This window comes from Tiliqua scincoides, chromosome 5 (genome assembly GCF_035046505.1).
Source record: "Tiliqua scincoides isolate rTilSci1 chromosome 5, rTilSci1.hap2, whole genome shotgun sequence".
Taxonomy (NCBI): Eukaryota; Metazoa; Chordata; class Lepidosauria; order Squamata; family Scincidae; genus Tiliqua; species Tiliqua scincoides.
Window position 1 is genome coordinate 117881322 of NC_089825.1, and position 16288 is coordinate 117897609.

Consider the following 16288-nt stretch of genomic DNA (forward strand, 5'->3'; position numbering starts at 1 on the left):
TCCCTCCTTCCTCTCCCTAACTCAGAAGAATTGGAGAAGGTGTGAAATGCCCTGATCTGGCAGTGTCCATTTCAATGCTTCATTGTCATGCGGAGTGAGGTGGACAGAGGACACCAGGGAAGGAGTAGCACACAACCACCTACTTCCTTGTTTTTCAACTAGCCAATCCCATGCCTGGTCCTAAGACACTGGTTTTCTGAGCCATTCAAAACCGGAACCTGTCCTCCAGTTGCTTAATGTTTAAAATGAGAAGTACTCTTCTAACTCAAAAGCAGTTAACTCCAACCTCTCATGAGAGGCAATCCACTGTTGTTACCCAATGGTGAAAGGTGAGCACTTTGCATTATGCTCAAGACCAGGGGTCTCCAAACCCTGGCCTGGGGGTCAGATGCAGCGGCAAGCCTCTATCCAGCAGCCTCGTCCTCTGAAAGCCTCTGGCCCACTCAACTGAACAGGACCAGAGCTGTGCTCTGGTTGTGTCTGGAGGGTGTTCTGAGGGCCAGAGAGGTTGACTGAATGAGCCCATTCATTAATTTATTCACTCATCTAAGTTCCATCCCTAATTTATTTATTTAAATTTTATGTTTAAATTTTTTTCTGGCCCTCAACACCATGCCAGGTATTTGATGTGGCCCTCTGGCCAAAAAGTTTGGAGACCCCTGACAATAGTTCAGAAGCTGCAGTCACTGGGGCCATGCCATGCCATTGCTCTGGTGGCTACACTGGCTGCACATTCCATTCTAAGCCAAATTCAAGGTGTTGGTGATTATGTTTAAAGCCCTATATGGCACAAGTTCAGGATACTTCAAGTATCACCTTCTCCCTGTTGGAATTTGTATGCTCTCAAGGGGTGGCAGGAGACTGTCCTAAAAAGGGTTAAGCCATAACCCAGTGTCCTTTGCAGTTTACCTGTCCACCTTGGATGACCTATGTGGGAGGGGCGTGATCCAGACCCTATATAACTCCTGAGCACTCCCTCCTCCCTCTCTCTTACCTCTTCCTCACCACAACTGAGGAGACAAGATGGCATGCAGCAGGGATCTGCTGGCGCCGCCATCTTGACCACAAGGCATGCAGGACGAGGCAGCTATAGGGCCTTGTTATCTTTACGTCAGAGTACCTCTGATTCCTAAATCAGATGCTGTAACCGTACTACCATTGGAACTGTGAGTAAATGAATCTGTTCTTGCAACTTCAACCAGCCAATGTTGTTTGTGTGTTTCTTGACTAGCAGTCAGCCGGGTGTGGGAGGCTCCCTGGGGTTGATTCCCAGCAAAGGGGGGTTCTGCTGCTGAAGCGACTCTGCTCCCCCCCTAATGGAGGAAATCTGGTTTAAGAGATTCCTCCAACACTCCCATATAATCTTGCATGTCCCCTTCAGTCATCAGACAGGGCCCTGCTAAGGATACCATGGCCATCTGAAGCCCATGGGATGGCAGCTAGGTGCAGGACCTTTTCTGTTGTGGCACCACATTTCTGGAATCAGTTACCAGAATATTTGAACAGTTCCCCTCTTTATATGGTTTCCAGAGGGGTCTAAAAACAAATTTATTTTGCTTGGCTTTTGAGGAGAGAAGAGCAACCTCCTAGGGACCATTTCTACCCTTGCTTTTATTCCATTGTTTTTATACTGTTAAATTCCTTTTAACAGTTTTTATACATTTGTTTTTATGATTGTGTTTTTATTTCTAATTGTACACTGCCTTGGACATAGGAAAGGTGGCATATAAATAAATAAATAAATAAATAAATAAGAGCATTTTATTCTTCTTGGGTGGTTATTTTTTTTTAACTATACCAAAAGGTTGTCTGATACAGACTACAGATTCTTCCAAGGGAACCCTGGAGCACTGATTCCTGGTCCTCATTCTTTCTATTTAACCTCCTTATCTTAGTAACTCAAGAATCCACAACTCCCAAAGGCCTCCACTTCAACCCTACACTCCCATGTGTATTCCTGAGAACAAAGACTGTGAAATGAACGTATGGAATTAAGTGCTGCAAGACCTGGCAATGGCCACTAGCCTTTAAAATCAGATGAACCATGCAATCCTATTCATGTTTACTTGGGAAAAAAAAAGTCCCACTATGTTCGATGGGACTTACTCCCTAGTAAGTGTGTTCAAGACTGCAGCCTAAATTGATGGAGGGGAGGTCTATTGTCGGGTATTAACCAGGACAGCTAAATAGAACCTCCAAGATAAGAGGCACTGTACATACTTTGAATAGCAATTGCTGAGGAACAGCAGTAGGTGAAGTATTCTGCTTTTGTGCATTCCTTTTTGAGTTTCCAAAGTTATCTGGTTTAATCCTGCTGCAATCCTATCCACATTCACCTGGGAGTAATCTCCATTGACTATCATGGGATTTACTTCTTAGTAGACATGCATAGGGATTGGGCTCTTAGTTGCATGCTTAGTTTTATCAGGGACGGGAACTAGGAGTTTGGGGAATAGTGTTTTCATATTAGAGTTGGGAAGACCTGAGTTCAAATTCATTCATGAATCTCACTACCTCACAGGGCTGTTGTGAAGGTAAGATGGGTGGAGGAGGAGAACAGCGTAACGAGCTCCTTGGAGGAAGGCAAAAACAGAAATGTAATACCTAAAAATACTGATATACCTTCAATTTCATGATTCAAAGGCTTTTGTAAAAATGAGACACTTTTCAACGGAGGCAAAAAAGACCCCAAAGGAGATGTGGGGCCAGGGCCAATATATGTGAGGAGGGCATTTCACTGTAAGGAAGTCAACACAGATCAGGTTCCCTGTTCTGAAAGTTGCCTGCTCATCTCTTTTAAGTCATCATGAACCCAAACTTCCATCCTGGGGGGAAAAAATTAGTGTTTCTAGCAAATAGAGTGTGAGTTCTAAGAACACTTGGGGAAACGCCTGAAAAAAAGATCAAGTGAACCTCAGTAATGCGGGGCAGAGACTTATTGGAAATCAAAACTGAAAGAACCTGGAATCAGAAACCTATGCACGTCTATCCGGAAGTAAGCCCCATTGAGTTCTAGGTCAGTGTGCCTAGAAGATGGGCAAGTCACTCCCTGCCCCGCCTAGTCTACAAGGGCTAACCTTGTGTGCCGCCTTGAGCTCTTCGGAGGAAGGGCGGGACCGAAATGAAGGACTATTAATTTGCTCCGGGTGGATTTATATTCCGTTCGATGTGGTGGCCTCGGCATTTCTCCAAGTCCAGCTATTTCTCTTTCCTTCGCCCCCCTCCCATGATCTGTCCCCCCATTGGGGACAAGGACAACAAGGCAGAGTGGGAGAGGAAAGACACTCCTGTTGGAAGACTCCAAGCTCTTTCAGCCCGATCCTGGATATGTTTAATACTAAGAATATTTATAGACTGCTTTGCAACAACAACAAAAAGTTCGCAAAGCGATGCACAGAGCAAATCAAGTCGGCTCAACTCACAAGTAAACCCCACTAATCTCACGGGTCTAGGAGCCCAATCCTAAACTTGTCTACTCAGAAGTAAGCCCCATTATAGTCAATGGAACTTTCTCCCAGGAAAGTGTGGATAGGATGGCAGCCTCAGAAGTAAGTCCCATTATGGGCAGTAGGGCTTACTCCCAGTGTAGATAGGATTTCATCCTTAGAGCATAATCATATGCATGTCTACTCAGAAGTAAGCCCCATTATAGTCAGTGGTATAATAGTCAATAGTCACTCCAGAGAAGTGTGGATAGGATTGCAGCCTCAGAGCCCAAGCCTATTCAGAAGGAAGCCCATTACAGTCATTGGAGCTTACTTCCAGGTAAGTGCGGATAGGATTGCAGCCTTAGAGCACAATCATATGCTTCTCTACTCAGAAGTAAGTCCCATTGTCTTCAGTGGGGCTTACTTTCAGGAAAGGATACCTAGGACTGCAGTCCTACTACCCGAGTAAGGCTGCGATCCTAGCCACATTTACTTGGGAGTAAGCCCCATTGACTACAAAGGGATTTACTTTCGAGTACGTATGGCCAGGCTTGAGCTCTCAACGTGCTCAAGGATGGCGCCAGGTGAAACCTGCCCCCACGCAGCAGCCCGTTGCTAACGTGAGCAGGATCCAGTTTCCCCGTGGGTGGGGCAGCCACTCTTTGTCTACTTTCATCTCCCCCCCCCCGTCCAGGGACTCTTTCTCCCTCCCGCTTCCTCTCCCAGGTCACCAGTTTCACCTGTCGGTGACGTCATCGCGGGGATGAGATGGGTGGGGACTGGAGAGGGGCCGAGGAAGGTATATAGGCAGCCCGAGAGGGACAGCACCATTCATCTGCTCTGCTAGAATCGAGCCACCTGCCTGCTTGAGGACTAGAACCTTGCCTGCTCCCGAGATCCACCTTGCACAGGTAAGCGGGAGGGACGGGCGGCGCTGGGTATGCAGGGCTCTGTCTGGAAGGAGGTTAACTGGACTCTTTAAGGACTGGAGATTGAAAGGGTTGCTGTTGCTTTGGGAGCTAAGGAAGAGTTAATCAACTCCAATTAGTCTACGTTCTCCCCCTCCCGAAAAAAAGTGGGTCTGGTACTTGGGATCCTCTGGGAGGCACGCGTGGGAAAAGAAAGCAAAGCCCGGATGCCTTGGAGTGTACTTAAAAGGGGTGGGGGCAGGTAGATCTCTTCTCCTGTCCTCTTCCTTCAACTTGGCCCTTGCCCAGGTCTGGGCTCTTCCACTTGTAGTGGGCAAAGTAGGGGACTGGTTTATTTTGAGCATAGATCAATTATGGGTTTGTGGGTGGGCTTAACCCAGGTCAGGATTCTCGGGGCGGGTGACTGTTTTCTTCAGGGTGGGCAGTTATGTTGTGTGTCTACACTGGTGTGCAGAACTAAAGGGTATGTATGGAGAAACATCGGAGACCCATAAATGCGACGGGTGGGCATAGTGCTGGCTCATTGCAATGCCCACCCTGGCCCCTCCCCAAGCGACAGCCCTGGCTCAGTCCTGGCGAGGCTGATCTTGACTCGGACCTCTTGCAGAGCGCGTGTGAAACTTCACACGAGCAGATCGGAACGCGTGTTCGCCTTCCCTCGAGGTCCTCGGGGATAGACTGTGACCCTTGGCGGTGTTTCTTTGCCTGTTGGGTACAAGGAGCGCTTGAATCTGGCGCACTGGAGTTGTCCAACTTCTGCTTTCCCTGGGGAGCTGCTATGGGGAAAGAAGAGGGGCGATCTATGGGACACTGCGCTTTCTCATCCCATCTGAAAGAGAGCCGCACCCTGTCCACTACTGGGGGCGGGGGCTGGGTGGAGACTGGCAATTTGGGTCTTGAGCTGGGATGGCAGAAACCCTCTTCACTTTGGGGGAGGGGGTAGTTTCGGTTGAAAGGGGGCGGAAAGCCAAAGGCACGGCCCCTTTCTCTCTTCTCCCCCCCAGCCCCGCCCCAGGCGTACGTGGGTGGCCAAGGGGAAAACCTTTGTTCCCAGCACAGCAGCTCAGTGACCACGTGGCTTTTTGTCCTTGGGAGGGAGATAGTGAGGAGGGGGTCCCTGAGAGGTGGGGTGAAAGGGGCTATTCTCCCTCTACCCCCAAGGTAATGATTCTCCCACCTCTGTTTCCCCAAGGGGTGAGTGAGGATTCCCCAAGGGGTGAGTTAGCCAGCAGCTTCTGCTAAACTTTAATGTGGTTGTGGGAATGCAAACCCCCCCCCACACACACCCCAGGCAAGGTGAGGGGTAATAAGCTGGAGTGTATGTTGACTTTGCTATTAAATCTTGAAGTGGATCTTTAGCATATATACTTTCTAGGCAAGTGGGAGGTAAATTGAAATTCCCAGGTTAAAACACAGAGGGGTTCAGGCCCTGAGATACCTAACTTTGTGGCCCTTTGAGGATCCAAAAGGGTCTGATCCCCAAAATTTGTCTTCTGGAAAGATGGAAGGGGAGACTGCATCCCACACACTGTGTTGGCACTCAAATTTGAAGTAGGGTGTTGCAAAACAGGTGGCACTGCATGTACTATGACCTCTTCGGTTGGATGTGCTCTGGTGACTAACAATCTGTGTGATAGTAACATGGCATACGATGTTTCTTCAAAATAGGGCTGTAAAAATTGGGAGACTCCCCATTTCATACCATATTACCAACATATTACCATGTTGCATTGCAGCATGGCTGGTGTTGAGAAAGGGTTGTAATCCTTTTGTCTTGGGCAAAATACTGCCCTGTTGACCAAGGGGCCCTAGTGAGACTGATGATCCTTAAGACCTTCTAACAACCCTGTTACCCTCTGAATGGCAGAGTAAGTTCCCTTCTTTCCCTGCTCCCAGTCTACTGTAAGGAACAAAAGTTTGCCTCTAAATAGGACTATAAAACCAGGTGTGGCACTGACCCTGGATTAACATGGAATAAAGGGGTGTGACCTTGGGCAGGCAATGGAAACCTAGCCTAAGGCTTCCTGGAGATAGCATCTTGCTTCTGAGCTGGTGTTCTTGGGGTTCTGTAATTATGTTAACAAGGGTCATTCCAAGGGAGATGTAAACTAATTTACTTAAATCCACAAAAGTGGGGGGGGGGGTGAACACAGGGAACAGCTTTGTACTGAGTCATGCAGTTCACTGGTCCATCTAGCTGGCACTGTCTAGCCTGGCAGAAGACCTTCAGGACTGCTGGTGGTAGGCTGGGAAAGCCCCTGGAGAGGCCGGGGATTGAACCTTGACCACCTTCATGCACTCTGCTGCTGAGGTGGCTCCTGTATTAGCAAGAAGTCACTATAAACCAAGGCTTATAGTAATAAAATTTATATTACTTTACACCTGTAATGTTCCAGACCTAGAACCCACCTTTAGCCCTGAAAGTCTATCCTGGCAGTAAAAATGTCTCTTAAAAAAATACAAGGGTGATATGAAATTGGTTGTAGCTTAAGGTGTGACCCACTTGTGGGTTTTGATCCACCTGTTGAAGCCTGTGTTGCACAATATCATGGCTCAGGCTTAAAAATGTATGAGGAGAGAGTGACACTCCCCTCTAAACTGCAAGCAACCCAGCTTCTTCGGATAAGGGTGGTGGTTTTGGGGAAAAGATGGGTGGCGGCAGCAGAGTTTAGCTTCTAGCAGAACTGCATCTTGCTTCCTGGGATAATGAGCCAACAGAGGCAAGAAGGAAATACAGGCATCATTGTCATGCATGTGTTGTATGCTGTTGAAATGTGCATGAACATTGGTGGTTCTGTGTGCCCTTCCAAAGATTTAAGCCACCTATATTTGTCCCTCCTGTACTACTTTACATGGTCCACCTATTGGAAATGCCACCAGAAGTAACTGGTGAGGATGCCATTGCTAGCTAGTCATGGACTGGTAGACTAGATGTGACACAACAAATGCCAGTATGAGATGCAGGGCTTTTTTGAATGAGCTTTTTTTTGAATGAAAAGCGCATACTGGAGCTCCACCCACTAAGCCTCCAGCCTTCTGCTGCTTGTTGCATTGCTGGTCTTGCTGCCAGGTGGTGGGGTCCCATGCATACCAATGGACACCACCCAAGTACCACCTATGGAATAAATGACTTTGTAATGAACAATACTCTAGCTCTGTGTAAAAATGTCTTAAGATCCAGATCTTGCTGGAGAGATGACATGGGCCTGGCTTCCTCTGAGCAAGGGTCTGGAGCTGAAATTGTGCATTCATCTGAATTGGGGCAAAACCGTGGAAGAAATAAAACAAAAATGGGTGGTGCCTCTGGAGCATATGCAGAGTACATTAAACACTCTGATTGGACCTTTATAGGGTCAAATCCCTTCTCCCAGTACCATTGTTCAATCATGCTGAGATTCCTGTGGTTAAAACATTGGGAGATTGGATCTTGAGCTCCAGTTTAAGTCACAAGGCCAAGCCATTTGGTAATGTGTGTGAGACTGGGGGTGCAATCCTAATCCCTTATTTCAGTGCTGGAAAGCACTGACATAAGGGCAATGCAGCTCTTTGCATTTGAGAAGGCCTCCGTTACTTTGAGAAGGCCTCCATGAGTGACACCCAACTGCAGGATGCAGCACATGTCCCATTGGCACTGCTATGCCAGTGCTGGAAAGCATTGACATAAAAGGTTAGGATTGCACCGTGCGAAAAACTTCCTTGGCATTAACATCTAGTTCAAAGAAGTATCTAGTTCAAAGAAGTATTTTCCTGTAGGTGTAGTATGGGAGGTGGCATCTCAACCATGGCTCCCTCCTATACAAAAATGTAGGCAACTGTCCAAGACATGCAGATGACTTGGTGGTGAGAGCAGTAGCTGAGGATTAAGCTAGGACTTTGTTTTCTCATAGAATACTTTTTCTGTGAGTTATGTCCCTCTTGGTGTGTTTCATCTCTTAATCATCTCTCAAAAACTTGTTTTGGTGGTTCAGGTGTTGCAGAATTTTCCTCTTGTCTGTGTGGCTGGAGTCTCAGAATAGATGCCTGAGATCACCTGTCACACCTCAACTATGTGTCTATATCCTCCTCCCTGCCAACTATTTCAACAGGTAGCATGGTCCAAAAGTTGGGTCAAAGGGACTTTAAATAGGCAGCATGACTAATGTAGGGATGAAGTGGCCATTTCCAAGATGGTGTAAAACATGAGCTATGGCAGTTGGGCAGATGACATGTTGTCTTACAATGGGTGGCTAAATCAGCAAGGTTTCCTTCTACCTAAATGTTGTCAAGTGCCAGAGGTTGCAAACTCTGGATGACTCCTTGCAGTCCTGGGGGCAGATGATGAAACTCTTGAAGGTCATCTACGGGGCAGGTAACTTTATTTGCTAGCAGATCTTGCTGTTGTGCAACAAGCTGCTATTCTAGGTACCTGACAATTGTGCAGGAGGTGTCTGTGTGTGTCTCTCTCCTGCAAAGGAAGAAATATGGCCCAATGTTATTTAGACTTCATCTGGAGAAGTTGCATGACCTGATGAGTCAGGAGCTTATCCTCCTGTTTGAATCATACTTGGGAGTATTGCCTACCCCTTCTGTGTTGACTCCTGTCTGAGTCAGGTGGGAGTATCGGGCATTTAGGAGACATTGTAGAGCACTTGCTACAACTTGGTATGGTATCAACCACCTTTTGATTCCCCCCTCCCTCCTGACTCTTTAAGAGTTGGCAAAATCTGTACAAATAGGGCTTTAGATACAATCTCAGGCAGCTGCTTGCCTGGGGCTAGAGCTGTAAAGCTGGGGCCAGAGTTGGGTGGGGCTTATGAAGAGCCAACAGTTCTCTCCTGATTTGCTTATAGAAATTCTGACAACCCATGGATGTCTTCCGAGCTAGGGAATTCCAGAAAAATAGGGTACATATCTAGCAAGCTGTGCTAATGCTGAGTGCTTGGAATGCCTAAGAAAGTATGGCTTCAGAATAGCAGAATTCTAGCATCCTAGTTGCTGCTTAGGTTCTTATTGACTGGTATAAAAGGGCATTTATTTCATCTTCCTTGCACAGAGTGCAGGGTGGCATACAAGTTGCTGCATGTGTCCTCCTGAACCTGTGTGATTTGAATTGCCCTGAGAGTCCTTGGCTAAGGATGTCTAAGGAGCTTGGTTTTCCCCCATCTCTGCAGTGCTCTAGCCATTATACCATACTCTCACCCGGTTCTCAGCACAAAGCCTTGAGTTGGAATGTTACACCACACCATGGTTTGGTGCTATGAGAACAAGCCTGGTGCTCTCTTGCATGCTTTTCTGGTTCAAGAAGTTTCTGCCTCTAGGCCCAGACAATTAGGTGGTGTTACGCCATCTCTTGCATCCAGGCATGCCTGTCTGCTTCAAGCCATGGCTTTCCTTTCTTGTTTGGAAAGTGAAAACCATTGCTTTCACTACTGCAGCACAAGCCATAGTTGCCAGTTCAGATGTAACTGATTGAATTGGAACATGTGAGGGAAAGAATGGACTTGTGCAAAGCTTGGTCTGGTGTTGCATGTGAACAAGCACAAACAACTCCAGTCTTTGTAGTTGGACCTTTAGGAGTAGAGGTATTGGGTTCAGTGTTGGCGAGAGTCTTGTAACTTTCCAAACAGGTAGTCTTCTATTTCGGGTGTCAAAGGGGTCTGAGCAGCCCGCTTGGAGGCAGGCTGTGCAGCATGGCCTTTCCCAGTTTGAAGAGACACTTGGCCAACAGTCTGAGGCAAAGAGGCAAAGAAGGAAGGCCCATAGCCAGGGAGACAGACCAGGGACAAACTGCACTTGCTCCCAGTGTAGAAGGGATTGTCACTCCCGGATTGGCCTTTTCAGCCACACTAGACGCTGTTCCAGAACCACCTTTCAGAGCGCAATACCATAGTCTTTCGAGACTGAAGGTTGCCAACATACAGTCTTCTATGCTACAGATGTAACTCTTAAGGACAATATACTACCTATGTAGCTTGTAGCAAGGACTGACTGGGTCTTTACTTGGTCTCCAAGGTGAGAGGAAAGTCCTTTCCCCATGGGAGCAAATGCAGCTGGGCTAACAAAACCTTGTTGCAAGTGACACTTTAGCCTGAAGGGATATTCTCCTAAAATTTAACCATGACAAATGGGTGGACAACTGAATAATTAGGGTCCCCTTCAAGGGAGGGTAAAAAACAGGTTGTGACTGTTGCTAATCCTGCCTGTGCTGGGGAGTGTTGAGCGAGGGGGGGGGGAGCGAAAACCAGCTCTACAAGGGGAGCCTTTAACACAGTGGCCTCTGTAGCCTGTGAAAAGGTCTACCGGAATCCTCTCAAGATTGAATTGTTCATAAGTAAAGTCCGGGGTGAGTGTGTATGAACACTGAATCTCTCCAAAGGCAACAGCAATGGCCTTTGCCTTGACTACAATTTGCACTGCATAAGAGCCCCGCTGGATCAAATCAAGAGTAGTTCTTCATTGATGTCTTCTGACAGCAGCCAGCTAGATATAAGCTTCCTAGCAACTAATGGGGCATGACAGATGGTTAATTGACCCTATTTGTCCTTTTGGGCTTGATAGGCTTAGGAATAGTGCTCCTGGATGCAGAGGCTCTATTTTGCTTGCTGTCATGACTCATGGCAATTGATGGGCAGGTACATTCAGGATGGTTCTGGTCTCTTTAAAGTCAGCTGTTAGTGACCATCAGCACATCAGAGTGAGTGAAGAAGCCTGGGCTTGCCTGATGACAATCTGCATAACTGACTCCCAGTATTATTCATACATGCCCTGCCATAAAAAGCAGGAAGGGCTATAGTACACTAGTCTAAGGCAGCTTCATAGATGCATTGAAATGTTAAGGGTAACAACTGTTGCTTGGGGGAGTTCTTGGGTATTCACCAAAGTTTTACCTCTGTCTCTACAGGACTGTCGAGCAATGGCCTCCGTTGGTTTCCAGATCCTGGGCATGGCTCTGTCAGTGATAGGCTGGATTGGGTCTATCCTCACGTGTGCTCTGCCCATGTGGAAGGTCACAGCATTCATTGGCATCAGCATTGTGACAGCTCAGACCACCTGGGAGGGGCTGTGGATGAACTGTGTTGTGCAAAGCACTGGTCAGATGCAGTGCAAAGTGTATGATTCTATGCTGGCCCTGCCCCAGGACCTCCAAGCTGCCCGAGCCCTCATGGTCATCTGTGTGCTGCTAGCTATCCTGGCCCTGCTGATTGGCATTGTGGGGGCCAAGTGCACCAACTGTGTGGAGGATGAGAATGCCAAGGCACGCATTGTTGTTGTTGCCGGTGTTGTGTTCATTGTGGCAGGTCTCCTCTGCCTCATCCCTGTGTCCTGGTCAGCCAACACTGTCATCCGCGACTTCTACAACCCACTGGTGGTTGAAAGCCAGAAGAGAGAGCTGGGGCCCTCCCTCTACATCGGCTGGGCGTCCGCTGCCTTGTTGATCCTTGGAGGGTCTCTCCTGTGCTGCAATTGCCCCAAGAAGGAGAGCAACAACTACAGTGCTCGATATACAGCAGCTCCTTCTCAACCCCGAAGCGATTATCCCAGCAAGAACTATGTCTGAGAGCCACACCTTGGAAACAAAAGTTGACATCCTCCACAAAACACACTGCTGTTGGGTCCCCTGGGGACAGGATTGCATTCTTTCTAGTGCTCCATGTAACTAACATCCCTACGGAGAACTGAACATCTTGTTCAAAACATCCCAACATGTGTGGCCCATCAGTATTCTTCACTGTTACCAAGTCATTGTAGCTAGTTTCCTCCCCACCTCAAAGTCTGATTTTGGCAGAACACCTTGGACTTATAGCCATCATCCTTGTTGATGCAGATAGTTAGGGGTGTTGGATCTCAAAAGTCCTTTCTCCAGGTAACTGAGAAATGAGAATTTCTGAGTGCAACCTGGGAGATTCAACAGGGAAGTGAAATTGCCAAAAATGTCTTGGAGGTCAGGTCCTGTTCAATAGGATCTTTGTGGGGGGGGGGGGGAGGGGAGGTGGCAGGAGGAAGACGACGGGTGTTGCAAACCTTTTAATCAAAGCTGTGATATGTTGTATAATACTTGTAAGCAAAGGGCTTATGACTTCTCAGGCTCTTGATGTTAATCTGTTAAAGTTAACCTGCATGCATTTCATATTGTAAGCCAGTTCTTTTTTAGTATGATTGAATAAATTTTAGTTTTTGTACATAACAATTGTCCTGTGTGTGTGTGTGTGTGTGTGTGTGTGTGTGGCACGCGGGGGGGTGTCTATAAGGCTTAATCTAAGCTGAATTCCAGAACACCTCTTGGATCCCTAGAACAAGTACTGTACAGTCCCTATAGAGACATATACAGAAGGATTTCTTTTGCTGCAGTCTGCCGGGGTGGGGATTCCCACTGCAAAAGGGTTCAACAAGACAGTTCAGGTTTTAGAGGATCTTGGTGCGACCCTCTGATGGATGGTGGATCTGCCATGGTACCAATGGAGGGCAGGCAATCATGGTGATGGCAACTACAGGTAGTCTTCCTTGACTGCATAGTTCACCCTTGCTTTGGAGCCCAGTTGCCACTGCAAGGTGGCAGCAACAAGGGGGAGGAGGAACAGGAGCTCCTGGTAGGTGCTGAACCATGTGAACTGCAGCTGTTGCAAGCCTTACTACTTCCAGAAACAAGGTCTTCATGCTCAAGAACTGCGTTCTGCTCCAAAGCAAGCAGCCCAAGATCCTGTACCAGCTTGGTGAACTTTCCCTTGGGAAATGACTTGACCATGTTCAGCACCACTTGAGAAAAGGAGCTATTTTCCCCTCCTCTGTTTTACTTCACAGGGTGGTTGTGAGGATAGGATATAAGGTAGGCTTAGGCGTGATAATGAGTCCAAGGTCACACAGTGAGGGTATAGCTTAGCAGGCATCTGAGCATAGAACTGTATTCTGACTTTAAATCTATAGCCACTACACCATCCTAGCTTATCTCAAACTAGGAACTCTGTCAAAACTAAAGCAACTTTGGGCAACCTGTGGGAAACTTGGGCTCTTGCTAACCCCCAAAGTTGGGCTTGTCCTAAGGCCTTCCAGGGCTGAACAAGGTGTGCCAATCCTTGCCCCTTGTCTCTGACGTGACAGTCTCTTCTGGAAGAGGAAGTGTGGGGGGTAATGGACTATAATGGTGCCATGCTTCCATTTCTGCCCCTCCCCTCCATATTCCAATCTGATCTTGGGAGGAGGTGCAGTGGAGGCAGGTGTGCAGGAGATTGAAGGGCATGCTGAAACGGCCTTCTTTTGATGGAAATGGGAGGATGTGAAACCTGTGACTAACCATTGGTCCCCTAACAGTCCCTTTAGCTTGCAAAGAAGTACAGCTGATAACTAAAGAGGGTGGACAGAAATGGGGCTAGACTGAAAGCTAGCAACTCCCATTTAAAGCTATGGGAGTCTGCAACAGCTCCACCACTGGATGGCTTTTAGGGTAGGGGAAGTAAAGGGTTAATGACTTGATTTCCATTTGGGGTTGGAGGGGCAGGCATTTTCATTTGATTTTGAGTCTTCAAGTTAAAAGGGGGTAGAAACCCTACAGGCCACCAAGGGGAAATATGACCCACTGGTAAGAGGAGCACTTTCTTGGTTTTGGAGTCCAAAGGGGTTTTCTCAATTGCTCATTTAGACTTGTATCCTATTCAGCAATTTGTTAACTGCTTCCAAAGTGCTAGAAGATTTATGGTTTTGCCTCCCTTAACCTCCAGGTATTAACTAAAAAATCAATGGTGGATTTGTTCCCCCTGCACAACATTGTCCTCTGGGGAAGAGCAAAAACTTACACAGGGTACTAGCTATTCTCTTCTAAACTAGCTGACAACTCCTGTTTACCTGCCTGAAATAGGCAAAGTATTCCATACAGCACTGAGGGCTAGAAACTTGCTCCTAAACATTTAATGGCAGTCTAGCCTTGCTGTCAACGGCAGGATTCAGTCTTTGAACATGCAGTAGCTCTGGATGTGTGCAATATGCTTTCCCTTCAAACTTCATAAGCTCAGGAGCAGGAATAACACTTCCACATCTCTTCCAAGCTGCTGAAACACTTCAAGATGCCTTCAACCTGTCTTTCAGAGGGGGTAGTGGCTGAGAAGAATTTTAATTCACTAGGCACTTGTGTACTTTATTTGAACCAGACCCAAAGGTCCATGTAGTCCAGGCTGGGTTTCAACAGTTGTTTGTCAGGTAATTCTGGGAAGCTGTCAAGCAACATAGGTAGAAAGCGGCCCTTTCCTGTTTGATCCCCTTAGATCTGGCTTTAAGGGAGAGATTGCCGTGGAGGTTCCATTTAGTTATCCTGGCTTACGACAACACTAAGCAGTGAAGAGAGAGGTAGGGTAACGCATAACTTCTAAACAAAGGGATATTGGCACTGTGTTCTCTACTGAGATCGTATCCTTTTCAGCCTAGCTTAGAAGCTTTTATTCTGAGTTTGCATGAAGATCTGATAAACATAAAAGAATGTTCTGCAGATGTTCAGAGCTAACCTCAACTGTCCTATCCTAGGATAGGGTCCTGCAGTGAGAACAAGTTCTAGGGTTGAGGCATGGTTCAAAGGGAGCTGGCTCAGGTCTTATTACAGATCGGGTCTGAGTCAGGTATCTCACATAGTAACCATCTCCAAGAGATGGACATGATTTGAGAACAAACTGAAGCAGGAGGTGGGTGGTGAGAGAGCTGATAAGTGACCATTTCACAAGGCCCTAAGAGAGGGAGGTGCTGGTAGTTAATAGCAGATGAGGAAAACCCACAGGAATTCTCACTGAGAAGCAAAACTTCTGACTTGGAAGAATTTTTCTGTGTCTCAACATATCCCATAGATGCATATGCTACTGACCCTGCAGAAACTCCATGTGAAAATACAAAGGGGGGAGGGTGGCAGATGTATAGAACAAGGGAATGGATAAAAACACTTGTGCATGACAAAGGTTTGGAGGAGCGAGCGGTGGGGGATGAGGTGCAGTTTGAATGAGCAAAGCAAATAAGCAAGGAAGCAAATCAAGGTATCGGGGACCTAGAATGTGGGGATTTGATTGACGGGTGGAGTATTTTCCTTATGCTGTATAGACATCCTGCTTCTTGGGTGCAAACTGGCTTTTGGAGATTGCTCCTAGGTCTGGAAGGGTTTTTTTTTTTGGGGGGGGGGGTGACCCACCTGCTGTTCAGTTGGCTTTGTTTTCTTTTCCTGATGGCTGTTTTTGTTGACCAATCTAAAGCTTTCCTCCTCACCCACCTAGAATATGGGCAGTGTTAAATTTGCGGGCATTTAAATGAATTAAGATACAATTGAATGGAAGTCAATATTCTCTGTTAATGGTACATACTTTTAAGCATGGCGATGTTTAAAAGGGGGCAGGAGGTCTGGTCTAGAGGGTAGAGCCTCCATTTGCCTGCAGATAACATCCACACACCTGCACTGTGCGACCTTGAAGCAGCTGACAAGCTGAGCCGAGTTATTCCATCTGCTCTGAGCGTGGGAGGATGGAGGCCAGAATGTGAAACCAGATCAGAAAGAAACATCTGAATGTTGTAGTTCTTGGAAGATAGAACCTTCTTTCAATTGTAAAAATCCCTACGGGGATTTAAATAGCCTGCCTATGTAAACCACCTTGAATAAAGTCTGAGGAGAAATCTGACGACCAAGAAAGACGGTATATAAATACCTGTATTATTATTATTATTATTATTATTATTATTATTATTATTATTATTATTATTATTATTATTATTAATAATAATAATAATATTATTTAGTGTGCCACCAGTGTAGTGGCACTTTACAGCAGAGATGGCACAGCTGGCCCATCCATGAGGTTGACTGAGGCAGTTGCCAGATAAGAGTTTGGTGGGGCATCCTCATGACCATCCACCCACTCACCTCCACTATTGCTCCTCATTCCTACTTCCTGATTTGGGAAAATTGGGGGGCACAGAGGAGAAGAGGAATTG

The 16288-nt window shown here is 46.8% G+C and overlaps 1 protein-coding gene across 1 annotated transcript; it reads left to right on the forward strand.

Annotated features, from left to right (window-relative positions):
* The first annotated feature begins 11249 nt into the window (after positions 1-11249).
* Positions 11250-11894, forward strand: LOC136651595 (claudin-4-like). The gene has a single exon (XM_066628148.1). The coding sequence runs from the start codon at positions 11250-11252 to the stop codon at positions 11892-11894; it is 645 nt and encodes a 214-aa protein (XP_066484245.1).
* Positions 11895-16288: the final 4394 nt, after the last annotated feature.

What these genes read in the sequence shown, in the direction of transcription:
- LOC136651595 (XM_066628148.1), top strand. Translation starts at nt 11,250, where the DNA reads ATGGCCTCCGTTGGTTTCCAGATCCTGGGCATGGCTCTGTCAGTGATA.